Source organism: Leptonychotes weddellii, chromosome 9 (genome assembly GCF_054177405.1).
Source record: "Leptonychotes weddellii isolate Sample4059 chromosome 9, ASM5417740v2, whole genome shotgun sequence".
In the NCBI taxonomy this organism is placed as follows: Eukaryota; Metazoa; Chordata; class Mammalia; order Carnivora; family Phocidae; genus Leptonychotes; species Leptonychotes weddellii.
Genome location: NC_138377.1, coordinates 117,319,383 through 117,347,377, shown reverse-complemented (window position 1 = coordinate 117,347,377; position 27,995 = coordinate 117,319,383). Strand labels below are relative to the sequence as shown.

At 50.0% G+C, this 27,995-nt stretch overlaps 1 protein-coding gene and 1 pseudogene across 7 annotated transcripts in view; both read left to right on the top strand.

Annotated features, from left to right (window-relative positions):
• Positions 1–27,995, top strand: part of SLCO3A1 (solute carrier organic anion transporter family member 3A1) — a 298,502-nt gene that overhangs the window by 220,786 nt on the left and 49,721 nt on the right. For all 7 annotated transcript variants that reach the window (XM_081831623.1, XM_081831625.1, XM_081831622.1 and 4 more), the window contains exons 3-5: positions 1,561–1,659; positions 10,954–11,217; positions 27,556–27,720. In XM_081831623.1, coding sequence (XP_081687749.1) covers positions 1,561–1,659; positions 10,954–11,217; positions 27,556–27,720 — 528 coding nt within the window. The remainder of the gene's footprint in view (positions 1–1,560; positions 1,660–10,953; positions 11,218–27,555; positions 27,721–27,995) is intronic.
• Positions 24,424–26,236, top strand: LOC102733427 (RNA-binding protein EWS pseudogene; annotated as a pseudogene).

Here is a 27,995-nt window from a genome sequence, read left to right as displayed (position 1 = left end):
GAGGGGGGGAGGGTCAGAGGGAGAAGCAGACCCCCTGCTGAGCAGGGAGCCTGATGCGGGACTCGATCCCGGGACTCCAGGATCATGACCTGAGCCGAAGGCAGTCGCTTAACCAGCTGAGCCACCCAGGCACTCTAAACCATCCTCTTTTCATTTCTTCCTTTATCGAACAACATTCCTTATAAACCATCCTCAATGATTGCTTTGGGTCTGGGTTTCTGTCTATAAATCTGGAAGATGTGGCCTCCTTTGCCAAGTATTTATAAACCAGTTGAGTTCCTGTTTATAGTTTGTGTTTTCTCCCGACCTCCAAGTCAATGAGCTTTGGAAGGCCAGGATTCTTAATTATTTGGCTCAATATTGAATCTCCATTCCTGAGACTACTGCTTGGCACATAGAAGGAGCTCAATAAATATTGATTGACTGAATGAATATTTGAGTGGTTCCATGACGACATCATCGAGGGAAATCAGAATGAGTTAGTCTACACCTGTGAGCAGAGAGACCAGAAGTACCCTCCGCTGAGCTCAAATTCCCTTTGTTTGAATTCATCTCCAGCCTTGCTCTTCATGTGCCCTCATGGACCTGTTAGCACCCCTGTTTTGGGCTATCTGTTTGGGTTGGATCAACTCATATACCACTTGTCCCCACAGGTAGCCAGCCTCTTGTAGGAAGGGCCACTTCCTATTTTTATTCCCAGGGCCTTGAGAACTGTCCTTGCTCAGGGAACATTCTACCAAACTGAAATTTAGTTATATAGATATAGCCTGTGGGTTTTAGTTTGGGCTTGGTACTTTCCCAGAATGAATAAAAGGGTTTGTGGAAAATCCCAGGTATTATATCCATCAGATGCTTAAGTTCATGCCTAGTACCATCTTCTCAAGTCCTAAGGAAAAGGTTGAGTCTTGAACAACTATTAAAACAATAGATAGCAACTCCAAAAAAAAGCGGGGGTGGGGGAGATCTGCAAAATTCAAATTAATAAAACATCTAATTAAATGTTCTCAAAGCATACCATTATGTCAACTCCGTTTTTTGCTAAATTTAATGCTCGTAAACATTTCATTACATTTGAAAATAATTTGTGGCTTTGACTTTTCTCCCTTCACAACAATTCCTGAATTTGTACAATGAGTGCTGAGAAATCTTAGCCAACCATAAATTAAATGAATTCCATAAAGCCAAATAAATGTGAAAGCAAAATTATAAAAATAGTTTCAAAAATGTTTATGATAGAAACCATTTAATGACAGACGTGGGTGTGTTTTAATATGGTGGATATGGTGTGGGATGGAGTACTCTAAAAGGAAGTGCACTCAGGGCCTACAGATATTTCAGAGCAACCTCCAAAAAACTATAGAATTTCTGCATAACGGTGCTTCAGTACTAGCTTTCCCCCTGTAGGATTTTTTGACTGGTTCCTCTAATGTCATTTGTATAAACCAGGTTCTCATCTGATCGATGTGAAATAATATCCTTGATCTTTGACTCTTTTGCTCATTGAGTGGCTTTTGCTTTTTTTTTTTTTAATCTAATCTCTGTTTTATCTTCTTCTTTCAGGAATCCTTTTCACGATGCTGGTATTTGGACCAGCCTGTGGATTTATCCTAGGCTCTTTCTGTACCAAAATCTACGTGGATGCAGTCTTCATTGACACAAGTAAGGAGTATATCTCAACTTCTCACCGCCACCCCCGAGCATGTCCTCCATCATAAGGGAGCCCTTCAGCCTTTGGGTTCTAAAACCCTCCTACTGAGGGGCAGCCTCAGTGCGTGGACCTCAAGCTGCTAGCCCACCAGAGATCAAAGGAAAGAGCATGAGTGTTGGCTCAGATGGCCTGGGATCCAGTGGTGGTCCACCAGTGTCCACCCGGAGGCTGAGTAATCCCTGTGGTTGATTTTACTCCTCAAATCTGGATCTTCCTCATCTGTAAATTAAGGGTAACAATTCTATCTGCTTCGTGGGGCTCCTATAAGAACTAAATGAGAGGATAGACGTAGAGTGCCTGGCATTTTCTCATTGAATGTTAGTCCATTAACCTATATGAGAACCCCACTTTCTAAGTGTGTTCTGGAAATGCAGATGTACAAACGGGGTCGATGAGACAGAGTATTTGAAACCCCCTTCTACAAGGCAGTGTTGTGGAGGCCTCTATGAAGAAACGTACCATAGCTCAGAACCACTTCAAGCAACACTTCTTGGTTCCTAGCAGGAAGAGTGAGTGTATTTCTCCAACGGCTCTGGGCCCCCCAGACCCTAGGCACACTTTGATCCACCAGTGGGCTGGTTAACATAGGCTAGGTTGTACCGTGGTCACACACTGTTCCCAAATCTTAAGTGATTTTATCCAACCAAAGTTTCCTTCTTGGGCGTGCTACGTATCTAGTGCAGGATGGCAGTGTTAGGGAGGGTGAGACTTGGCTCCTCACGGTCACTCCAGGACGCAGGTCACAGAAGCTTCATCTGACCCCGGCTTGCGCAGTTGCCAAGGCAGGAGACCAGGCTGTGGCAAGTTGCACACCGGCTCTCGAAGCTTCTCCTCACGTTTCTGTGGCCAAAGCAAAAGTCATGTGGTCTCTCAGTCTTCTCTTGCTGTGCAACAAATTACCCCACGCTTAGTGACTGAAAACAACACTGGGGTGTTGTTTATTATATCACAGGTTATTTCTGTGGGTCTGGAGTCCAGGAGCAGCTTGGCTGGGTGGTTCCGATTCAGGGTCCCTCATGAGGTTGTGGTCAGGGTGTTGCCATGGTGTCCACTCATCTCAACGCTCAACCGCAGGAGATTCGACTTCTAAGTTCACTGCCAAGGCTGTCAGTAGGCCTTGGAGGATCCGCTTTCAGTCTCATATCCCTGGGCCTCTCGACCGGGCTCCCTCTCCAGGGCTTCCCCGTAGCAAACCACCCAAGAGAGGGTGAGAGAGAGAGCCCGAGACAAGAGCCATGGTCTGTTGATAACCTTGGCTCGGAAGTGACATGTCGTTCCTCTTCTGCTGCATCCTGGGGGTCGAAAGCAAGCCACCTGTTCCGGTCTGCACTCAGGGCGTGAATACCAGGGCGTGGGATCCCTGGAGACCATCTGAGACGCTGCCCCCCATATGTGGTCACAAGTCAGCCGTGAGCCCCGAACAGAACGCTCCGTTTCTGTGTGCAGTTCAGTGAGCATAGGAGCCGTGTTTCCTTCCTCGCTGAGAACGGAGTGCGGGAAGCCATCCCAGCTTCTCCTCCTCATACCAATCTTTTCTCAGGATCAATAAGAGCTCAGTCCCTGGCTTCTCAATCCATCATCACTTGACAGTGCTTAAATTTACTAATTCACCCCAAAGAAATAATGTGGTTTTAAATCCAGTCAAGCCACTCTGTGATTCACTCCATTAATCCCACTGATATATTTACTTGTAGCTAATGATGTTACAAATTTGCAAGTGGCGGGGGTGGGGGGGGGAGAAAATCAAATGAAGCTTTGTTTACTTATTCTTTTAAAGTGCTGGCTCTGTTCAGGAGGTGATTGGATGCTGCTGTCTTGTGGCAGTTGGTGACCCTTTGTACCCTGCTCCTAATGAGCGGGACGAGGGGTGGCCTGGTCAGAGAAACATCACGTGGTGGGAGTCGGCTGCCATCTTGCTCATATGGACAAAAACAAGCCAGCTTCCACCACTGTACCAAAGGCAGCACAAGACAGGAATCGTAAAAGCGGGTGAGGGAAAGGGGTGCACCCCCCGTGCAATGGGGAAGGCTTCCTGGAAGGAGAGGCCAGGTGGCCAGGCAGTTTATCCTGCCCCTCAGCGTCATCAGCAGTGGCCCCCTTGGATCAAGGCCTGTGGGTTACCAGAATCTCTGAGCCAAGAACCTCAGCTCATTCTCTTCCAACCCTTCCATTGTACAGACGAGGAAACGGGGCCTAGAGAGGGACAGGGATGTACCCAGTCCAAGGGGCGTATCTCTATAAAACCCAGGTCTCCTGAGCAAGCATGTGGGCATTTCCACTTCACAGCCCCCTCCACCATGCAACCTCCTGGGAATTAAATAGCATCTTTTCTCTGTGCCTGGTGGACAAGGGGCTCGAGGGGCTTAGCCAGTTCATTCGTGGTCCCCATTGGTGTGCTGTTCCTTTGCATCGGGCTCTTCCCTCAGCCTGGAGTCCTGCCTGTGGTCCTGTCTGGTCTGCATCTTTCTTCACCCGTCGGGGCGCCGTGTGAAGTAACATCACCCATGGTTCTAGGCTCACTGGCAGTTTCGAAGCAGAAGGCAGATGGGCGCGTTCCTGGTCCAGCTGGGCATCTTGCTTATGGCATCCCCCCCCCCCGCCCCCCACACACACGCACACAAGCAAATAGCAGAAGTCCCATCCAGTGTGTCTCTAAGAAAGGGAAGGATGCCCTGTGAGTCACCATCTTTTGTTTGCTTCCTTGCTGAAGGCCCAGGGAGGGCTGGTGCTGTTCTTTACCAGTAGAGGGCAGAAGAATGTAATTTATTCTATCGGAGAGCAAGACAGAGAATTCAATAGTTGCCAGCAATTTTAATGATTTCTCATCTCGTGACTAAAACTTGTTCTGTCTGGAATGGATTCAGGCTGTATTTTGAGAAGGGGGTTCTCAATTCTTTAGGGGTGACCCTCCTGTATTTTTTCTTCACCGGTGAAGATAGAGGTCCTCCTTAGGGCTGTCCGACCTAGGAAAGCATGTCCTGAAGCCTGAATGGAAAGGGCCAGGCACACAGCGGAGAGCTGGGTAGGGGCTGGGGAGAGCCGTGATCTGGAACCTGAGGTGAGGCGGGCAAGGCAGAGCCCTTGTCTTGGGGCAGATGGAGGAGGGAATGTGCCCTGCACTGTGCAGCCTGGCCACAGATGAGGACACAGGATTGAAGGGGGGAGACCAGTGAGGAAGGCTGGTTGCAGTCTGTGTGTGGGAGGGGAAGGCAGTCCGTTGTAGGAACAGGCCAGCTGTGGGTGGGCAGACCCCGCGGGCAGCTCCCCAGAAGGACTCTGCTGGCCTTGTTTAGACACTGGAATTCTGCCGCGGCTACTCTCCATCTGTGTTTGATCCCTGTGGGGCTCCCGTGGCCCCTCTTCTTAAGGGGAGATGCCTCTCGTAACAGCCTGGGGAAGGAGTGATGGTGCAGCCAGAAGCGCTTTCGGAGAACATCTTTGTAAGACTGAAACCAGTTGAGAACAGAACCTAGAAGAAAGGAGGACTTGGTAGCAGGAGTGTGCCCCAAAGCACTGAATCGACCGACCTTAACAGTGGGTTTATCAGAAGAAGATTGATAACTGATCGCTTACTAAAGCTGTATGTAGATGGTCTCCTCTGAACTTCAGGACATTCCCCTTGGAGGTTGGGTCCTTCTGTCCTCCCACTTACCAGCTGAGCTGTTCTCATGCAGTGATTACGAGTTCAGAGTTCCGGTGCTGGAATCAGTACCCCTTCCAAGCTCTGTGATCCTGGGGGCCTTTCTCCACAAGGGTCTGTGCGTGGATGACATGAGTTAATCATGCCAAGAGCGTAGCACGGCGCCTGGTGTGTAGTAAGCACATGGTCAGCGACAGGTTCACTCCTTTCCACAGCGAGTAGGATTCAAAGCCCAAGCCTCCGTCTGACTCCAAACCGGGCAGCTTGTGTCCCTGGAATTTCTCCAGGACTTTTGCCAGAAGGCTGCCCCCTTCCCGTGGACAAAGGCCTTGCTGAGATGACCTAACCTCGTCAGCCCAGCCGTACAGACTCATCCTCAGGCATGCACCAGCTGACCCCACTAGGGCTGTGTGGTGTTTGCCCCTGGAATAAGATGGGTCCATATGTTTGCTTCCTGAAAAAGGTCAGCCAGCCAAGAGCTTCCTGCTCTGGGGCTAGCTGCGGGCTTCGTCAGAGTCCTTCATGTTAGACTAAATTAGCTCCACGGCCAGGATCCTGAACATTCCATGCTGCCGTCTACCCTTAGCCCCTCCCTGTCTCCAGTTTCTAATTTGGTCTGTAACTTAATGATACTCTTGGAATGCTTGAGTCCCATAGCAAAAGTTTCACAAAATAGGTTAGACAAATAGGTAAATGGACTGAAAAAAAAAAAAACAGAGAGCCTACGGTACCACTTACACATTAGTGTGGCCTGGGAGTCACAAGTAAATATCCCCAATTTGCTTTGATTGGCCCCTTCTCACAGTCCGGGATATCCTCATGGGTGGGTTGGTTGTTCGGTTAGTTTTAAACTGGTTTGACTGTTCCCAATGATTTTTTTCTTTCTTACCTACGATGGTGGCAGCCCTCAGAAATGGGAGAAAAATCTCAATCCCCTGTGTTTACATGACCTTAAACAGAAGAAGCAAACACTGCCAAAAGCTTGCTCGGCTTACCCAATAAGACCACAAAAACACTCCGAATGTTGGATTCCGAGACATGGCAGGGTTAGAAAAATGGATCTTGTAAAGCAGAAATCCTTCAAGCCTATACAGACAGTTCTGCAAAGGCAGGCCGGACTGTGCCTGTCTTATGGTGTACAGACATCTCCATCATGGTGATGCTTTGCTCTACTTCCTCCACACCTGGAATGACGGGGCCGATGAGTGCCTGGTTGGTGTTAGCCAGCCCATCGGAGTCCCCTAACTGAGGGGTGCCATGCCTTTGTGAGCGTTGCTCCCTCAGCCTGGGATCCTGTCCCTACCCTGTTCTTTTCAATGTCTTTTTGTCCTTCGTGGTTGCAGTTTGATTGACAGTTAGGTACATCTAAGTAAATGAGACACGCGGGTACTTCTCAGTTTTGTTCTGGGCATCTTACTGACCACAGTCTTCACGAAAAAACTGAAACTGCAGTAATTTTTTTTTTTTAAGATTTTATTTATTTGCAAGAGAGAGAATGAGATAGAGACAGAGAGAGCATGAGAGGGAGGAGGGTCAGAGGGAGAAGCAGACTCCCTGCCGAGCAGGGAGCCCGATGCGGGACTCGATCCCGGGACTCCAGGATCATGACCTAAGCCGAAGGCAGTCGCTTAACCAATTGGTTAAGCCAGTTTCAGGAGCCACCCAGGCGCCCGAAACTGCAGTAATTTTTTAAGATCAAGATACTACCTAGAGCCACATCGAAAGAAAAGTAACGAGGTTTTCAACCCGTTCCCCACCTGTACCTGAAACAACACTTTCATGATTCCAAGCCTGCCCAGGATCACTGTTCTTGAAGAGCATGACTTTTTATTTCCTAAGCCTTTGGTAGTAGTCAGGGTAGGCTCAGTTCTGCTGCAGTAACAAACACCTCCAAAATCTCAGTCGCTGAGAATAACAACTAAAGATTTGTTCCTTGCTTATACACACAGCACAGGTCAGCAGTGACATTTTGTTCATCGTAGTCTCTCAGGGACCATCTTAGGAGGATTTCAACATGCTTCACATGCAGCCGGGGCAAAAGTGCATGACACATATCCGACCACTCACACTTCAGTGGCAAAGTTCTGTGGCGTGTGGCTATACCTAAGTTCATGGTGAGGGAGGGGTAATCCTTGTTCTCCAAAGAGGAGATCCAAATGAAGACATCAGTAACCTCAACTGCACCGTTCTTTGCTGGCCGACATAGAGAACTTTCCCTCAACATCAGTAGAACTAGAACATACCTGCTGACAGTGACGATTGCCAGGCAGGTGAGGAGGGATTTTCACCATCACTTCTGCGGAGGTGCCTTAGAAAAGAAAACTTCTCAGCCTGGGTTCAAGAATTAGCCATCTTCCTGAGAAGTGCCAAAATCGGGACTAAAACTCCACCCCCAAGCCAACCCTGACCTGAGGGCGGCATGCTCCAAAGCTGAGTGGTTTCTCCTCAGAACATTATTTCTCTCCCTGCCACGGTGCTCTGGATGGTTGCAATGGAGAGGGGGGAAAAACAATCAATACTTCCAAAATGGTCAACTGTGATTTTCCTATAAAATCCTGCCCCCCCCCCTGCCCCCACCACACCTTGCTGCAGATCCCTTTCCCTCTCCTTGCCTGCACCACAGGCAGGCTTTGGTCTGACACAGGTCATGTGCTCTTCCCTGTCTTACAAATTACGAGCCAACGTTGGCTTTCCACACGCAGGCACATACCTACGGGGAGCGAGTTGACGCGTTCACATAAACATCCGCCTCCCCACTGCAACCCCTCTCCCTGGGATGTTTCCTCACGTGTAGAAGAGAGTCACTAACTTCCTAACTAAAATATGACTCTCTACGTGCTACTAATTTTGTTTCCCCAAACAACTGCCAGGATTTCTCTCTCTCTTCTACTGGCTCACATCTGCCAGCTTTCAATTCCCCCTTTATGGAGCCCATCGACAATGGAGGGAGATACCACAGCTCCCGTTTATGTCTTTTGTTTTCATTCATTGCTTGGCAGCAGGTGAAGAAACAGTCAGTAACTGGAGAAAACATTCCTGCTCAGCTACCCGAGGCCATCTGACTTCCTTTTCTCTTCTCATGTTTGCATAAAGATGCTTTCAAGATCACCTTGGGTTTTCTCATGCTTTTTTCAAGCTTTCCCATACTCAAAAACCCCTATATCTTGAAATCTGCATTCATGTAAATATATACCTACAAGTAGATAGAAGAGCTACTATGTACAAAGAGCCTATGTGTCAAGTGATCCTTGCTCGTTACCTCTTATCCTTGCACGCAGTCTTGGTGGATGTCGCCTTTATTTTGCAAGTGATCAAAGTAAGGCTCAGAGAGGGTAAGTAGCTTGCCCAGCACCACATGCTACTAAGCAGCAGAGCCGGGATTCAACCCTCTGCCTGCCAAAGCTTATACTCTTTCTTCTCTGACGTGCAGCTGTGCAGAAGCATCTGGTTCATGGCAGTGCCCTAGATACTGCTGTTGGGTGGATATCAATGCCTCCAGGAGAGAGACCACCGATGTTCCAAAGACCAACGGCAAAGTTGGTGATCTTAGGCCCATTGCACAAAGCACAGGAGTTAATCATCCACTCAGGGAGCCCAGAACAAAGCCTAGACGGTCCAGAAGGGCAGTGTAGCAAAGTGATAAGGAGCCTGGCCCTTGGCATCTGAATGCCCGTCTTCCAGTCTTCAACTCTGTGAACTTGGGCAAGGTATCTACACTTTCTTTCTTTCTTTTTTTTTTTTTTTTAAGATTGTATTTATTTGAGGGAGAGAGAGAGCATGAGCAGGGGGAGCGGCCAAGGCAGAGGGAGAAGCAGGCTCCCTGCTGAGCAAGGAGCCCAACACGGGACTCGATCCCAGGACCCTGGGATCATGACCTGAGCCGAAGGCAGATGCCCAACCAACTGAGCCACCCAGGTGCCCCAGTACCTATATTTCCTAAGCCTCGATTTTTCTATCTATATAAGATTGGGATAATAAAAGACTCTACCTTGTAGGGTTGTGGGGAGGGTTGACCAGAACAGCTAAGAATATACTCTGCATACAAACAATGAATCATGGAACACAACATCAAAAACTAATGATGTAATGTATGGTGATTAACGTAACAATAAAAAAATAAAAAAAAAGAATATACTCTGCATAATGCCCAGTGCAGAGTAAGCACTCAGTGAATGATGGCTGGGCTCTTTATTAGTGGTAGCTGAAGAGTCTTCAGGGAGAACATTTTACAAATGGTGAAGTGCTGGTCTGGTGTCTGTGGTCATTTCTCTTCCCAAGCCTGTCCATCCATCTGGTCCAGGGCTGTAGTCCTGTTAGTTCTTAGCTCATATGCCCTGCCCCCATGTCCAAGAATGTCCTTCTGTGGTCCAGAGGTGTGGGACTATCATCAAGAAGACATTTCTTTTTTTTTTTTAATTTTTTATTGTTATGTTAATCCCCATACATTACATCATTAGCTTTAGGTGAAGTGTTCCATGATTCATTGTTTGTGCATAACACCCAGTGCTCCATGCAGGATGTGCCCTCCTCAATACCCACCACCAGGCTAACCCATCCTCCCACCCCCCTCCCCTCTAGAACCCTCAGTTTGTTTTTCAGAGTCAAGGAGGCATTTCTAAGCAGCTTATCTGAGAGTGCTCTATGAAGGGTAGTTGTAGAGAAAGACAAAAAAAAAAAAAAAAAATCTACCAGGCGGTAGGCTGTAGTTTATGTCTTCATGACTTCAGCTGGTAAATCAAAGAAATAATAGCACAAGACAGCCAAACCACATGCATGCTACCTTTAAGCATTAAGTTGGCTGCAAAGCTTTCTAATAAAGGACTGCCCCAAACCACAGGCCACCACCAAGATTTGAATTAACCTACCCACTAGCAGTTTGGAAACAGGATCCTAGCCGTAAGTATGAAGCCGAAGTGTTTAAATGCTCAAGCATATGCCAGGGACTATTCTGAGCACATTATATCTGGTGTCGCTCATTGGATCCTCCCTCCAAACTCCAGAAGGTGCTGTCACCGTCCTCATGGTCCTACAGGTTAGTCAGCGAGGCACGGAGAGTTCAGATCACTAGGCTGGGGTCCCGCAGTGAGAAGTGGCAGGATTTCACTCCAGGTATCTCAGCTCTTGACTTCATTCTGTGCCGTCCCTTATGATCTGTGAGCCTGATTTGAGACCGGGAGTGGGGTGTTGAATGGGATCTCCGAGTAGCTGCTTTTTGAGGGGTGCGAGTGAGTACCCCACAGTAAAAAATAGACCTTGTGCGTCATCAGCGCACCCAGGCAGCTCTACCGAGCCCATCAGTTCCAGCCTTAATTCCAAGGGTGTCTGGCTTCTCGCTGTTTTTGTTTAGACTGATACAAACACAGGGTAGACAAGAAAATTAAGGAGGGAAAGCAATCAGCCTTTGGCTTCGGGAGAAACAGGAGCACTGATGTGAACAAAAGGCTGCCTTTTGAAGCGTCCAGCCCCCCTGCTCCCTCCCCTGCCTCTCTCCCACCCCGAGGCTGTGTCCAGAGCCCTCTCCTGTCTGTGCACCTGACTCAGACCCTCAGCCATATCCCGGCCCGGCTGTGTCCTCTCCTCCTGACTGTGCTCTTTCCCATTGCAGGTAACCTGGACATCACTCCGGACGACCCCCGCTGGATCGGAGCCTGGTGGGGTGGCTTTCTGCTCTGCGGTGCCTTACTCTTCTTCTCTTCCCTCTTGATGTTCGGGTTTCCACAGTCTCTGCCCCCACACTCAGACCCTGCCATGGAGAGCGAGCAGGCCATGCTCCCCGAAAGAGAATATGAGAGACCCAAGCCCAGCAACGGGGTCCTGAGGCACCCCCTGGAGCCGGACAGCAGCGCCTCCTGCTTCCAGCAGTTGAAAGGTAAAGGCACCTCGAATGTGGGTGGCCAGAGCAATGGAGGAGGGCTCGTCTAGGCCGGTGGGGGAATGGAGGACACTCAGGACTGGGTGCTGGGGGCTTGAGGTACAACCACACTTGTTTTGCATGGTTTGCCTTCTCTGGCCCGATGCTTAACGTTAGCCCTGAGAAGGAAATGACCTGATGCTCAAAATAAAAGCAGAGTAGCTACCACTCAGCGAAGGGGCAGCAGACCAATCTCCCCAGCAGAGACCCCGGTGCTTACCAAAGCTCCTGATGCATAATAAGTAGACATGTCTGTAGAAGGAAGGTTCTAGACATCTCGTGGAGCCCTTGGACTCTTTCTGACCACCACGTACAAGTGCGTTGTAGCGGGAAAGGACTTGAGAAGCAGGGCTTCCTTTGCCTGATTTGGGCATTCTTCAAAAGCCACATCCAAAAGCGCATTTCCTTTGAATCGCTCTGTCCTTCCATCCCCTCCGTGTGAGACGTGTTTCTCTGGAAGGAAGTGTGAACTCTGTCTTAATAACAAAGTCACCCTTGAGAAGGTGGCCAAACTCTCGGTTTTTAAAAGAAACCGAACGCATCTTTTCTGACAAAATGGAGCGATCCGGAATGAGAATGAGAAGCATGCCCCCCACCCCGGCCCCCGGGGTTGTTTCCACATTTGGCAAAGCGTCTTCAAGGCAAACAGTGCTAGTGCGGCCTCGGGCCACTGGGTGTCTGTCCCAGCCCCCTCCCCACCGCAAGGTCTGTGCCACGCTCCTGAAGTCCCAGGACCCCTCCCGTGGGTCCCCCAAAGAACCTGCTGGGTTTTTGAAGTGGGCAGTGGCAAGGCCGGGGCCCTCCTCCTCGGTGAGGCTGGGGCGGGAGGAAGGTGGATGGTCACCTGTTGGCAGGATCCGGGTGCACCTGTGAGCGGTGCCAGGCTGCCACGGGCCAGCTGAGAAACTGGGTGAAGGTCTCTTCACCGAGCTTTTGTATGACGAGGAACACTTCCTCCGGAGGAGCTCAGCACAGCCCCTGTGCTGCGGTCCCCACTCCGCTCTTCACTAGAACTGGGATCATTACTTTCTGCACGCTTCATTTCCACAAGCGTGCAGTTGTGATAGCGTTCCGAAGTCACAGTGGGGCCGTGAGAATTAAAGCACGGCCCGCAGAAGACTCTCTGCTGATAGTGCCTGTTCGTCGGGGAGGGATCGGAAGAACTTGTGTGAATTCCCAGAAGAGACTAATTAATAATCTAAGGTTATGTCGGAACCCATGTTCCGCGATCGTTTCTACCAAGGTAGAAATCTGGAATTGTCCGTGGAAGGTCTTCAGAATCGTCTAAGTTCCAGAATGCACGGGTAGAAGGCGGCCACCCACGCTGTGTCCATGGGGGTTGCCTTGGCTTGGACCCCCAGGAGTCTGTGCTTAATAGAAGAGCCCCCTCCTGCCCCACACACACCCAAACAGCCAGGCAGAGGGCCATGCTTACTGCTGTCCTAAAGCATAGGCAGCCGCACAGGGGGTCCCAATAACCAGATCTGCAGGAGTAAATGGGGCTGGCCCAAGTGGGCCTTGCGGGGGACACCCTGGACCAGAGCAGCGGCAGCCTTTCTGGGTCTTTCTTTGTCCCAGGGTGATTGCAAGAGCTGCACCAGTAATCTCTTATCTTTCATCTCTGAGGATGCGGAGATGAAAAGATGTAATCGTGCCATCAAAGTACTCACCATCCAGTGTAGGGACAGACCAGCAAGCCGGCAAAGGCAGCCCAATGTGGAAGGGAGGTTATGGACGTATTGGAGGCAGGCGGCGGCGGGGGGGAGCCCACGTCTTGGGTCAGAGGCTGAGGGATGTCACATCTTCAGAATTCTTGGGTGAGGATTCAGTTGCTTGTTAACTCCTTTGTTCAGCATGTACTGAGATCCTGCTAGGCTCTAGGGACTCAGTGGTAACCCAGGCAGCTTGTATCTGGAGCTAGTGCTGTAGCCGTGGGGGGCGGGGGGCCTCCAACAGGCAGAACTGGAGCAATGGCAGAGTGAGTGTTGGATGTACCGCGGCTGACCTGGTGCACATTTGGGTAGACTGGTCTGAGACTCGCTATAGGCCGTAACGACCGTAAGTTTTGGCCTGTGTACATACGTGGGCTCCACTTCTAATAATTAATGATTTTTAATTAGAATTAACAATTCCCAGAGGCAGTAGGTCTATTAATGGACCTAAAGAATGTCCCAGCAGGAAAGGAAGGCAATGTGTCTAGAAGAATCCCCAGGAGCCGGAATCCAGCGACGTGAGCTATTATGCTAATAAACACATTTTACATGCCCCAGCACATGGATTGGGGGGCGGGGCATGGTGGTTTACATCCTTCATTTTTCCACATGAGACCATGTTTTTGCCACATGGACATTTCCACCAAAAGCACCATGCAGTGTCACCCGGTGCTCCCAAACTCTTTCTCCGGTTTGCAGCCTTGAAGGCCCCCGTGGGTTCAAGGCAGAGCGCTGTACATTTATGGGTACAGATAAGCTGAGCAGTGTTGTGTGTGGAGGAATTAACATTGCTCTAAAAATATATATGTTGCAATTTCTCATCTGTTTCATTTGAGTTTGCAAATGGGTTTCTTCTTTGGCCATCAGTCCGTGTCCCCTGCCATGCTCCACAGATGGGGGAGGGCCCTGAGAAGAGCTGGTGTCGTGTGCTGAGCAGCTGTTCCATCCTCCTCCCTGCACCTCCCAGCACCGAGACAGTCTGCCCCCCTCCTGGGAGAGCAGTGGGGCGGTTCCAACCCCGCTCAGCCACTTCCTGATCTTGCAGCCTTGGCCGTGTTGCTTAGTTCCCCTTGGCTTTCACATATGCTGTCTGGTTAACATTATTACTTATTCCTGTTTATAGATGAGGAAACCAAGCTCTGGTGATCTAGGACTTCAGGCTTACTTTTCAGGGCACTGTCCCCAAAAACGAGTTCCCAAGCACTTCCCAAGCACCCTCCCACTGGGCCACTGGGTTTGAAGGTCTCCTTCCAACAAAGTTGGCCATCACTGGGTTTGCAACTCTTAGAAGAAGAAGAGAGACAGAAAGCCCAGAGTGGTGTTCTATAAGTGTAGAGAAGCCGTTACTTCTTGCACGGCCCAGAAGTCCCCATCTTGTAGGGACTGACACATAACTGTTTAACAAAGCAGGCAGCCGGCAAACAAATGCTTGGGTTTGTTAAACTCCAGTATCTTCCCGGGTGGGAGTCTGCAAACCCAAGACAAATTTGTGCATCTTAGCTGTGCCACCAGATAGCTTTTTCTTTATGCCCTGGCTCTAAAACCCCTCTTTGCCAACCTTATTCTTCAAAGCATTTTGCTGATTCATCTCTCAGGACACACCCCGCCCCCTCTCATCTCTCCTCTGTGTCTAGCACTGTGTCTTCTCCTCCTCTCCGTGCCATCGCTGTGACGGGGAGGACAGCACCCATGTGGCCTCCGGAACCTAGACGCTCAGAGTTTGCACAACAGTTTGTAAAAGTCTAGGCCCAGAGGAAGGAGGGAATTCGGGGGACTGTTATAAACAAATGTACAGTATTATCACCAGCTAGTATGTTAAATCTCACGTCCGTAGTTTGTGCTTTATTTGGAGATTGTCTCTGCTGTCACCTGCCCTAGATGGGCTTTGATGGTTGGGGCCCAGGGTGCTCCAGTAGCCATACTCTGTGCACCCTCCTCATCATGCTCTGTTTGGTTCCTTCAACCCATCAGGCACTCTCCTTTTTGTTCCGTTGTCGGCCTGGGACACCCTTCCTCTCTGGGTTCACTTCTGGGTTAGACTCGGTCCCCCCTTCCAAGGAGTCCCTCCCTGCAGCCCCCCTGTGCCCAGTGTTGGATTAGCTGCATTCCCCTGTCATCTACACAGCCCCTGCAAAGCACCTGTTACCCCGCCACCTGGTGGCTTCTCAGCTTGTCTGCCTCGGCCCAGACCTTGTGGGTTCTCCGAGGACAAAGCCTTCATGCATTTTTTTGTTTCCGCTGCACAGCACAGTGCCAGCATGTAGGTGGTGGTGGTTGAATGAACAAACGAGCGAACAAATGAATATTTTCTTGCCGGCGTGCACACGTGCGTACACATACACACACTAGCAGCGAACGTCAGTTTTCCACACACTGTTCCCTTGCTGTTCCCTCAGCTGGAATTCTGATCCCATCAGCAGGCATCAGCTCGCAATCATGTCCCTAAGGACATTTCTCAATCTACCCCCCCCAATCCTATGAGGCATTGATACCGTTTTACAGATAAGTAAACTGGGGCTTAGAGATTGAAAGGAAAGGTGTTTGGACCCTGGCAAGGGCCCCAGAGCCTGTTTTCTTCAGCACAGCATTATGCTACATCTTGCCGCCATAAACGAACTTTCTTAAAGGAAAAGTGGGATCAGCCGGTGCTCGCTGACTTCAGCAGAGTGTACTTAAATTCCAGCTGCTGCTTGCAACAGCACCAGTGTACCCTAAAACAGTGGGTCTTCTGGACGAGGCTACAGGCTAAACGGGAGGGAGGAACCCACTCCCGGCAAGCGTTGGCACGTCCTGGCCCTCCGACGGGCTCTCTAGCTGGGATGAGTGGAACTGTTCCAGAGGTTTAAAATCTGCAGGGAGGGCCCTGCCTTTGATCACCGAAAAGAGAAGAGCAGTCAAAGCTGAGCACTCTTGTCTCTGTGCACTTCACGCTGACTGCCAAGTGGCCTCTTCATGTCCCAGAAAAAGCTGCATCGAGTCATAGCAGGGCAGAGCCAAGCCGGTGGGGCTTGGTTGGGGCTTCAGGCTCAGCCTTAAAAACCACCCGCAACACGTGGAGGATGGTTGACGAGTTCCCAAGCCCTTGCGGGGACCTCCCACTGAGCCCCCACAGTCCAGCTGATGAGCGAGTGGTACTCATCTCCATGCCAACCACCCAACACAGAGCTCGGGGTTAAGCTGCATTTCTGGGTTGTCACCGCCGTGAAGGATGCAGCTGGGATGGGGCACTGCTCTCTGGACTCCGGATCCCATCCTCTCTCTACCGTGTGTCCCTCAGGGATTCGCTGGACTGGTAATGAACTGACTGAGGAGGAAAAGGGGAATCAGCCTGGGGCCGACTGAACCAAAACCCTTCCTGTGTTGGAGAAACAACCCCTCTCTGTTTCTCTTGCTCCCTTTCCATGGGAGGAAACGCAGTGCCCAGTTTCAGAGGACCTTCACTTGCAGGGGAGATGAAATCTGCCCAGGTGGTTACCCTGTCCACCCTCCTCCCCTCCTGCCCTCTTCATGCCATCCATCCCTGGGTTATGTGGATTTTACCACCTGAATCTCTCTCCAGCCCACTCTGGTATCTCCTGCACTCCAGTCTGCCCTCACCCCGCCGGTCTGTTTGCACATGATGGTGGCGTTAGAGCGTATCTGATCCTGGGGCCGCCTCCTGCTTAAAGGGCAGAGGTGGAGCCTTCACGGGGCCTCCCAGTGGTGCTACTCTGCCCCTCCAGCCTCTTCTCACACCTTCCCACCCTGGCCCTCCATGTCAGCCTCACCTCCCTGGCTTCCTTCTAGCCCCTGGGTTCCCCAGGCTCCCTCGCTCCCAGGACTTTGCACTTGCTGTTCCCTCAGCTGGAATTCTGATCCCATCAGCAGGCATCAGCTCGCAATCATGTCCCTAAGGACATTTCTCTGCCCCCGCCCCCCCAAGGTGTTGCTCTCCGTATCACGGTCATGATGTTACCATCATGTGAGTGATGATTCACTGACTCCCTCCGTGCACTCCACTCGGGCAGGGACTGCCTCTGCTTGCACTTCTGCTCTTGTCCATAGGTGCTCGGGATGTGTATGATAGGTGGAGGGATGCACGGAGCACTGGACATGCACTGCCAAGCGCAGTTTGCTGCTTCCCTTCAAGCTGTCTTCACCCCCAACCCCCTCCCGGAGTTTTGGCCTGGGTCTGACCGGTCCGTGGACACGGGGTCAGCAGGAGCTCCAGATACGCTGAGTGCCACCGCTAGCCCCCAGGTGACCCGCCTGTGTGGGGGAGGGGCTGCTGGCCCAGTTGCTCAGGCTGACTTGCACTGGTGACTCGGGTCTGTGAGTCCCCTGGCAGGCGTTTGGGTCTGGGCCAGGGTGCACACTCATCCCCACCGTTGTTCCTCTCGGAACCTGGCTCGTGCCTCTAGCTTCTACAGCTCTGCCAGACCTCCTCCATCCTCTGCCAGCTAGCAGTCCATTTCTGCCACATTTTCCTTAATGATGGGCCTGTGCCTTTCAGCATCAGGTTATCGTGAGGAGCCGGGCGATCTGAGAGCCCTCATTCTGCAGGCTCGATGGCTGAGTGTTTTTTATCATGCCATTTGTCTTCAGAACTGCGCTCTCCCCACGTGTGGATTCCCCATTAAAATCTTCTTTCCCCGTTAAAACCATCCGCCCTCCCAAATGCTTGGAACCCCGTGCCAGGCTGTGGGGTTCATATGCTGCCATTTTGCGGGATTCATGTGTGTTAGTCCCCAGGACCAGTCTGGCCACTGGCATGTTCTTACCAGCGTTGGAGGACGATGTGCTGGGGTGTTATGTCTGTGACCAGACCACAAGTGATTTCAGCAAAGCGCCTGGGGACACAGGGGAGGGCCCCTCGCCCAATGTCTGGCACATTGTGGATACCCCAGGAGTGTTGTTTGGATGAACAAAGGAAGGAAACAACTAGAGGACTGCGTTTCCCTATGGGGGTTCCTTGGAACAGGAGTCCTTGGAGATGCTCAGGGAAAAACAAATCAGTGGGGGGAGGGAGGAAGGGTCACATAGCCAAATAAGCTTGAGGAAATGTCCTCTATACTGTGTGACCCTCTTGGAGACCCGTACGGTATATTCGAGTATTAAAAGCCCTTGGAGGGGCGTCTGGGTGGCTCAGTTGGTTAAGCGACTGCCTTCGGCTCAGGTCATGATCCTGGAGTCCCGGGATCGAGTCCCGCATCAGGCTCCCTGCTCAGCAGGGAGTCTGCTTCTCCCTCATCCTCCCCCATCTCATGCTCTCTCTCTCTGTCTCATTCTCTCTCTCAAATAAATAAATAAAATCTTTAAAAAAAAAAAAAAAGCCCTTGGAAGGCCAGCTCTATGGAAAGTTGGCTGGCATTGTTTTACTCCATGTGATCCCAGAACTTTCTTGTTCATGTGAACTCTTCGGGGATTTAGGAATTGTTGCTAGAATGCAGGATAGAAGGTGGTGAGGATCACAGGACGTTCAGAGGGATGTACTGAGTCCACAGGGAGGCCTTGAAGACAGGTTCTTGAAGCATGTAGCATTTCAGCCCCATCTGGAAGGATGAGCAGGATCCCCATGGATGGAGGGAGGAGAAGGGCTTCCGGGCTGCGGGGCAGGTGCGACCAGAGGCAGGGGACAGAAATGCCCACGGTGTGGGTGGGAGAGAGACGTCTGGTTTGGGGGAACAGGATTTAGAAAATTTTGTGGCAGAAGGCTGGCTGGTGTCGTGCCTGCACCCAGCAGAGTTCCTGGCACTTGAGGCCACCCGGTAAGACTTTGGTAAAATTATGAATGAATTACAGAGGGCTTTCGCATTGCTCTTCTAAAGTATGTGGACTTTATGAGTCATTGTTTTCCAACTAGGGTTTTGAGTCAGCATCACCCAGGAGGTTTCTTGAAACACACCCACACTTGGGTCACACCCCTGAAAATGCTGATTCCATGAGTCTAGTGGGGAAGAGGGAGGTGGTCCAGGCACCTGGATGTCTTTAAAGTTCCGAGGCGATTCTAAGTGAACCCCTAGTTGAAAATATGAGAGGGGGTGGGAGTCCTTCGGGGGGTTTCCATCAAAGCTGTTTGTGCAACAGTTGCCCATAAGATGAAATACAGAGAGGAGACCCACTCACGAAATAAGCTTAGGACAGTCTGTGATGTGGCCCATTTGGAGCGCCGTAAGTGACGTTAGCACCTTAAAGGCTCTGAGAAGGTCTGCAAACCCAGCCCTCCAGGAGACAGCACTAGGGAGTCTAGGCTTCGAGAAGGGCATTTTTGTCAGCTTGGGTGCTGAAATTCACCATTTCTTTTCTAAGCATTGCTTTTTGTCTTTCCAGCAGTGCATTCTCCTACGGGTAGAGTTTTCGTGAATGCTAAATGCAGTCAGCCCTGCCACCGCTGAGGTGGTGCGTCATGCTCCCAGACAAGGTTCCTAGGGGCTGGCATGAGGTTACAAAAGTGGCATTCTGCTTATGAGGAGCTGTCTTTCTTTAGTCCTTTTCTGCCTGCTACCTCTGGCATGGAAAGACACAACAGTTGGATCTGAAAGAGAGCTTGCTGCTTCCCAGGCTCCTTTCTCTGTCTTGGCCAACTGCAAGAGCTAGCTGTGCTTCTGGGGGTGTTTGGGCTCAAAGCAGCTAGTGGGACCCCACACTACTCTTTTTCTCTCGGGCCTTCTTGGCGGTGTTGTAAGGAGCTGGGGATTTTAAAAAAGAATCAGTAGATCTGGCTGGCTCAGGGTTTCCCTGGCTGATCCACACCCATCTGACACTTGGCTTTCAGTGTAAATGCTCATTTCCTGTGCTGATGGCTTCTGGTTTGTTCACTCAAACCATGACCTTCTCCATACGAGAGACATGTCACCTTCAGCCTGTTCCCAAAGACTTGTCTCACAGCTGGCAACGAGAGGGTGCCAGGAAGCTCCCCTGGGCCCCTCGACAGCCCAGAACAGAGGTTGGGGGACAGTCATACCTGCAGCAACAAGGTCGCAGGGAGCCCGAGGCGGCCAGACTGGGGCCTGTGCACGGTAGGCACTCCCTTCTGGAAGCTTCCGGCACCACAGGCTTCCCCTCCCGCCCAGGCTTTTCCCCACCGCTATCCAAGGGAACGATGTAGATACCTCCAGAATCAGCGATGGAAATGACCATATTTGCTAATTATTCCCACTTCCATCGTGGCCCACGAGCCTGTGGAACGTGGCCCATGGTGCGATCACGAGCTGGTCCCTGTCTCCACAGTTAAGGTTTCTTAAGAGATTGTGACAGTTACCTTTGGGGACTGCAATTTGTTTGTTTATTGAATTCTTTAATCCCTCTTGCATTGATGAAGCATCTGCTTGCACTGGGCACCGTGCCCACATCTCTGCATGCAGGTGGCTCCTCGAATGGGAGACACAGGAAGACCCAGGCGAGGGTGTCTGGGGACACATAGGTGCGGTGATGACAGGCTGCACCCCGTACGGGGTACCAGTCTGGTGGCTGCCAGACATTCGTGCCGCACCAGGAGACATCATGTTTCCTAGGATTCACCCTGCCTTGGCTCTCATCTCATGCCTCTGTGGTGATGTTTTTCCACGTCTTTGTTACTGCTTCCTTCCTCTTTCATCTGGTTTCGGTCGTGACCCGAAGGCTGTTGTGTATCTCCCCGCCGTCCCGCTCCCTGCGCTTCTCTGCTCTCTTCTGCTCTTGGGTCCTGTGCACTGGGAATTGCTTCATGACAACTTATCATTCAGAAAGACATTTCTCCGTTGATTCAAGTCCCCATCCAGAAACCTGAAGATTTAGAAGTGGGCTCCAAGGTGCAGGCAGACCTGGGTTTTGCATTCTGGGAGCGTGGTTTTTGCAGCCGTTCAAGGAAGCTTTGGTTTGAAATGAGACAGTAAGACTGTCCCTGTTGTAACAGCTGCGGGAGTGACATGCGGGACCCTTAGCGCGGGGCCCATCCACTAAGCCGACGGTTACCCAGCAAACATCAGCTGTCGCTGTCGTAATTACCAAGTGGTTGCACACACTGGCTGCATCTCCCCGTCTTGGGAGCATTAACCGTGGTGTATTGACAGCAATGTTATTAAAGAAAAAGAAGGTCAAGGCCAATTTCAGTAGAGAGCCTGAGGGCTGAAATATCTCAGAGTCAAGTGCAATACCATCGAGCCCCACAGTGAGCACTTCCCAGGGCACCTCCAGTTCCCGGGAAGGGGGGGAGCAACAAGGACGTGTGCCCCCGACCCCCTGACCTGTCCAGCCCTCTGCAGGAGGTCATCTCTGTCCTTGGAAAGCCAGTGACTCCAGCAGCAGCTCCCAGGAGCTCCACTCACCTACCCAGTCTCCCAGCTCTGCTTACTCACCATATCTGCTCGCACACAGGCATTCTTACGGCAGGTCTGACGTCCTCCTAGCTCGAGGGCTTGCTCCCTAACGTAGCCAACAAGTGCTTCTATTATATTAATTATCATCGTGCTCATCTTACCTGTGTGTCAGAATCACTGGATCACCTGCTCTGCAGGCATGGGTCTCATTTAATCTTTGCAACAATCCATGGGACAGAGTGTATGTTCCAGGCACAGACCTACTCAGTCTTGAAGGTAGAATTCAGGTCCCAGTGACCTGGCTCCTTGAACCAGGTCCTTATTTTATACAGCCTTGCTCAGTCACACTTTTCTGCAGCACAGGACTCCTCCCTTTTGGGCTCTGCAAGCCTTTCTTTCTCTCATTTCCCTCCCTTCCTGTCCTACCTCTCCTCCTCCAAAAAAACAAGTACTAAACCCGTGAGTCATTTTCCCAGCCCCAGTGGGAATTTTTGTATTCTTTCTAAGCGTTAAGCTACTCCTTCAATTACCAGGAGTGGTCTCTGCATGCTCCATCCTCTGACCAAGAGCAGAACTTCTGAAAACCTGAACCAGAATAACACCCTGGCTCTGAGCATGCCCTGAGGCAGCAGGTGCCACGGTTTGAGTTGGTGCCACGCTTCCCTAACCGTTGGACCACTCTCTGCCTCGTTTTCCTTACCTGTAAACGGAGGCTGTACATAGCCCCAAGATCACGGGTTTGTTGTGAGGATTATGTGATTTGATGTGTTAGCGGTCAGAACGGTACTAGGCACCCACCCAGGTAATGCTCTGTCCCCATCAGTCCTCACACCTTCTCCAAACCTGCCTTTCTCCCTCCTGGAGGACCTACACATTTTCAAGAAATCTCAAACCTACAAGGAAGGTCTTCCAAAGACAGGAGTGGAAAACCTGTTTTCCCTGAAAAACTCTCCCCCGCTGCTGTTTGGCACTTTGTCGGGCTCCGGATGAGCGGTGAAGTCTTCCCCAGCTGGTGAGGCCGCGTGGTGCAGGCCAGCCCACCTCCTTCCCCAGCTCCCAGCTTCGGAGGCTAAATCAGTGGGTGGGAAGTCATTGGCTAAAAGGGACCATGGGTGTTCAGTGGCCTGGTGTGGCCTTGGTTCATCCGTTTCTGTTTGTCTGGGCCACCTCATTAGCTGCTGCCTCCGTGGAAGGTTAGAATTTTATGGGTTTAAGAACCCATTCGAATGAAAAAGCTTGAAATACTGGGATAGCCCGAGGTTCAAGCTAATTAATACCCCTTTTCAAATTGGGGCTTTGGTGGGTAGGCTGAACCTTTGAAAAGGAATCTTGAGAGTGCTGCAAGTCATTGCAAATAAAGCCTAGGATGGAAGGGAAGAACCTGGGAGCAAAATAGAGCCAAACACAAGAGGAATCTGTCATTTCTGGCAGCGAATCGGCCTGATAGAGGAAAGAAAAGAATGTTCTTCATGCAAATAAGGTCCACTGAGGCTTCTCTGGGCCTTCGGTCAGATGATCCTCAAACCTAATGATTTCCACATCTAATTCAACACGAAATTAGTCATTAGATATTAAGACAAAAGCAGGCAGGCTCTCCTATCTCAACAGAGCATCTTCCCCACTGAAGTGGCATTATCTCTGGAATAATTAAAGTGGTTGCTGAAGTATGAAAACATTCCATTAACTGGAGTTGCCTTTGTTGAGACGTGCCCTCCCTTCCTCCCCAGTAAATCAAGATGGCCATGATCAAGGACAAGGAGATACCAGGACCCAAGTAATGTGATCAAACTTAAATCCTCTTTGGCGCCATTTCTGAGCCAGAGAACAAAGTTCCTATTTGGAGGATGCAGTTTTATTTGTGAGCAAGCGTGGCTGTCCTGCTTCTTTCTAAGACCCCCGTCTGAATGGTCTGCACCCTAACAAAGGAAATGAAGCCTACAATGAAAGTATGGCAGACGATCGTTTTCCTGGAATGCCCCCAACCTGCCTATTGATTGTTGGCAATGTTTCCAGAGTTCAGATATCTTAATTCCAAAAGAGCACAGTGAGCGAGCCACAGTGTTTTTATCTGCCAAAACATAAACAGCTGGGGGTTTGACATTCACTCGTTACCAGGAGGCACTGTGGTCGCCTGATGTGACCCATACCTGTCTCTCTACAGTGTGGAGTGAGACAATCAGCCAGTCCCTTACCACAGGAACATTACGCCGTCACAATGTGCCACACACCATAGCAAATCAGCCTTCACTCATTAGCAGCGATTTAGGATGATGGAGTCTTAACATCCAACAGGCTTTTGTGTTTAAAGACAGAAACCGCATTACCCTCTGTTTACAGCCAATGTATTCATCTTCCGTATTTCTTTAGCAGTCCACGTTTTTAAACATTACACATTCAACAGGCCTCTAAATATTTGTACGATTCTTAAAAAATAATGTGTATTTAACGAAGGAAAGTTTCTCAACATTTAAACAGATTTTTAAGCGTAACCACTTTTAGCCATTTATTTGAACTGATTTCTAAAAAAGTCAGATCTTAAATGCTTAAAACCCTGCAAAAATAAATTAATTAATAAACAAAACACATGTAAAGGCCAGTGTGTTTGCAAAAAAAAAAAAAAAGACAGGTATAAATGAGTGAATACCATGGATTTAAGGTTTCTGGGTTTTTGTGTGACTTGTGTGTGTGTTGCTTACACATGGTTATATCATCCAAGAGTTGCCTTCCTAAGGTTTTAGTAAATTTTGTGAGAAACTGTGACAGAAAAGCAGAGGCCACCACCTCTGGTTGTTTCTTAGTTGGGATGCAGGATTAGGTTGATCAGCCCACAGTGATTCTGAGCTTCTTGTCCTCTGACTCAGTTCATTCCCATAACTGAGTTCCTTTTATTATGTCAGAGGATCTTTAAGTCCCTCTCTTTAGGTTTTCATTTTTGAAACTTGGTATCTTTCACAGAAATGATAAATTTTTAGCTGTGTGTATCTGCCATTTGCTGACCCATTGTTCTGCCATTTTGATTTATTGAGCTTGTCTGTTACCATTATTAAAAACTTACGTACCCCCTATTATTATTTTATTCTAATTAGCTGGGCCATTTAGAGGTTTCCTCTCCTAGGAGATGAGATTGAGCCTGTATAATTAGCTGTCTTCTTTCAGACAGCTGGCTAATTCATCACCTTGGAATGCAGCATTAGACTCCCTGCTCACCTGTTTATTTTGTATGACCATGGGTACCTACTGGTTTTTCCTAGACTTAGAATAATATTGCTCCATCTGGGACTCAGTTTTATCTTTTCTGTTTACACAGGTGGAAAGTAGACCCCATGCCAAATATTCCATATCATCATGATCACAGCGGAACAGACTTCCCCTGACTGTAGTCCCTGGCACATCACTTTTTGCCTTAAGACTTCTCTTTAAATTACTTTAATCTACTTGTTTTAACCTGGCATCATTTTAAACTGTGAGAGCCATAAAACCACACATTTGTTGTATCAGTTACATTGCAGTTGACTTATTGTAAGTACACATTAAAATGACGGGGTAAGGAATGAGAAGGAGAGAAAATGGCGACCACGGATTACAGTACCTACAGCCAAGCAGCAGCCCAGCAGGGCTACGGTGCATACCCTGCCCCACCCACTCAAGGATACGCACAGACCACCCAGGCATCTGGGCAGCAAAGTTATGGCACCTATGGACAGCCCAGCAGCTATGGACAGCAGAGTAGCTATGGTCAACAAAGCAGCTATGGGCAGCAGCCGCCCACTAGTTATCCACCCCCAAACTGGATCCTACAGCCAGGCTCCAAGTCAGTATAGCCAACAGAGCAGCAGCTACGGGCAGCAGAGTTCATTCCGACAGGACCACCCCAGCAGCATGGGTGTCTATGGGCTGGAATTTGGAGGATTTTCCAGACCAGGAGAGAACGGGAGCATGAGTGGCCCTGATAACCGGGGCGGGGGAAGAGGGGGATTTGATCGTGGAGGCATGAGCGGAGGTGGGCGGGGAGGAGGACGCGGTGGAATGGGCAGCGCTGGAGAGCGAGGTGCCTTCAGTAAGCCTGGTGGACCCGTGGACGAAGGACCGGATCTTGATCTAGGCCCACCTGTAGATCCAGATGAAGACTCTGACAACAGTGCAATTTATGTGCAAGGCTTAAATGACAATGTGACTCTAGATGACCTGACAGACTTCTTTAAGCAGTGTGGAGTTGTTAAGATGAACAAGAGAACCGGACAACCCATGATCCATATCTACTTGGACAAGGAAACAGGAAAGCCCAAAGGTGATGCTACAGTGTCCTATGAAGACCCACCAACTGCCAAGGCTGCCGTGGAGTGGTTTGATGGGAAAGATTTTCAAGGGAGCAAACCTAAGGTTTCTCTTGCTCGGAAGAAGCCTCCGGATGAACAGCATGCGGGGTGGTATGCCTCCCCGTGAGGGCAGAGGGATGCCGCCGCCACTTCGTGGAGGTCCCGGGGGCCCAGGAGGTTCTGGGGACCCCATGGGTCGCATGAGAGGCCATAGAGGAGACAGAGGTGGCTTCCCCCAAGAGAGCCCTGGAGGAGGAAACATCCAGCACCGAGCTGGAGGCTGGCAGGGCCCCAGTCCGAGGTGTGGAAACCAGAACTTCGCCTAGAGAACAGAATGCAACCAGTGTAAGGCCCCGAAGCCCGAAGGCTTCCTTCCACCACCCTTTCCACCCCCGGGCGGTGACCATGGCAGAGGCGGCCTCATGGACTGCGGTGTTCCTGGTGGGATGTTCAGAGGTGGCCATGGTGGAGACAGAGGGGGCTTCCGTGGTGGCTGGGGCGTGGACCAAGGTGGCTCTGGTGGAGGAAGATGGGGTGGCCCTGATGGGCCCCCTGGACCTTTGATGGAACAGATGGGAGGAAGAAGAGGCAGGTGCAGAGGACCTGGAAGAATGGATAAAGGCGAGCACTGTCAGGAACGCAGAGACCAGCCCTACTAGCGATAGGCATGAAGCGATAGGCTTGTCCTGGTTCCTGTACCTGCAGAACCCCTTTGCCTACTGCCAAGATGTGTCGTTGATTGTGTTCAAAGGATTTAAAAAAAAAAAAAAATCTCACACTTTTTAAAGCACCAGTGTAAGCGGGGAACCTTAAGTGGTTTATGAAACCACATACTTCAAGAAAAATAGAGTATAAAAAAATATGATCAAAATGTATGACCTCAACAAGAGCTGTTTTCCAGCTCTGGTGGTACTTCATATGGTCCACAAGCCACGAAGTGCTTCTGCCCACCCTCAGTTCTCGCCCGAGCTCGGGGCACCAGCCTGGTTGGGCAGCTTCTTCAAGGTGGGACTGGGTGATGAGGAAAGACCCCATCTGAGGACGAGGGAAGAGATGCAGGAAAGATCTGGGGGCAGAGCATCCCAGGAGAGGAAGGAGGAGCCCCCAGCGCAAAGCCTTAGGTGGGGAGGACCTGCGTGAGGCAAGAGTGAGCATGACTGGACTAGAGGGAAAGGGGCGTGGCAGGAAGTGTCATCAGATTGCTAAGGGGCAGACCCGGGCTATCGGGCTATCGAGGAGTTCTGAACAGGAAAGTGATTTGAGTCGATCCTACTGGCTACCATGTAGGGAATGATTATGTCAGATGAAGAGTGAAAACCAAGACCTCAGGTGGGTCTCTCTGGGAGTCCCCCATGTGAGAACTCATGGAAGCTTTTGCCAGGGAGGTGGCCATGGACTTGGTAAGAAGAGGTGGGGTTTGATTCAGCACAATGTATGTATATATATATATATATATATATATATATATATATATGTATATATATAAGCACTAGAATTCCAGTTTTTTTCTTGAAACCTGTTAAGATTAAGTATATTTTCTTAACACACATATAGAGTTATAAATATTTATCTCAGACTTATGGATTTATATGCTTAGATATACTGATATAACATTATTATAATGCAATTTATAATATATAATTATATTTTTTTTCCTTTGAGAAACAAACCCCAAACTTTTTTGGGGGGGGGTGGAAATAATTTGTCATTGCTTATAAAATTGTTTGGTATTTCCAGTAAACTATGAAAAGGCACAGTATAGGCTTTCCTGTTCCAGTAGTTCTCTGTTTAATTGGCAGAATATGAGCATATATTTTGAAGCCAGAGTTTCCACACTTTATGGGTGACTTACAGGTTCAAGGTTTCAGCCTGAGCAACTGGGTGACTCCCGACGCTGGTTGCTGTGATGGGCAAAAGTGTGTCAAGAAGGGACTCTGGGGGCAGGAGCCCTGGAAGTGCAGCATGTAACCCTCTGCTTCTGTCTCCCTGCAGTGATCCCGAAGGTCACCAAGCACCTGCTCTCGAACCCTGTGTTCACCTGCATCATCCTGGCCGCCTGCATGGAGATTGCAGTGGTGGCTGGCTTCGCTGCCTTCTTGGGGAAGTACCTGGAGCAGCAGTTTAACCTTACCACCTCTTCTGCCAACCAGCTGCTTGGTGAGTCTGCTCCTCCGTCCCCCCGGGAGGACAGAGGACTGCTCTCATGCGGGTAACCCTCTAAGACCGAGGCCCACCGGAGAAAGAGCCCAGACTCTGCTGCTCCTACAGCAGCAGTATTCTTGGGGTCTGTGTGCAGAAGGAATTTCAGAGTCTATTCTTGCAGCAAAATTTGCCAAAGGGATGTGATAAGAAAGAGCTAAAATATAAAATGTACGTAAGAAGCATTGTGACAGGCCAGGAGATCAATAGATTGGTGTGAACTGCAGAATTTG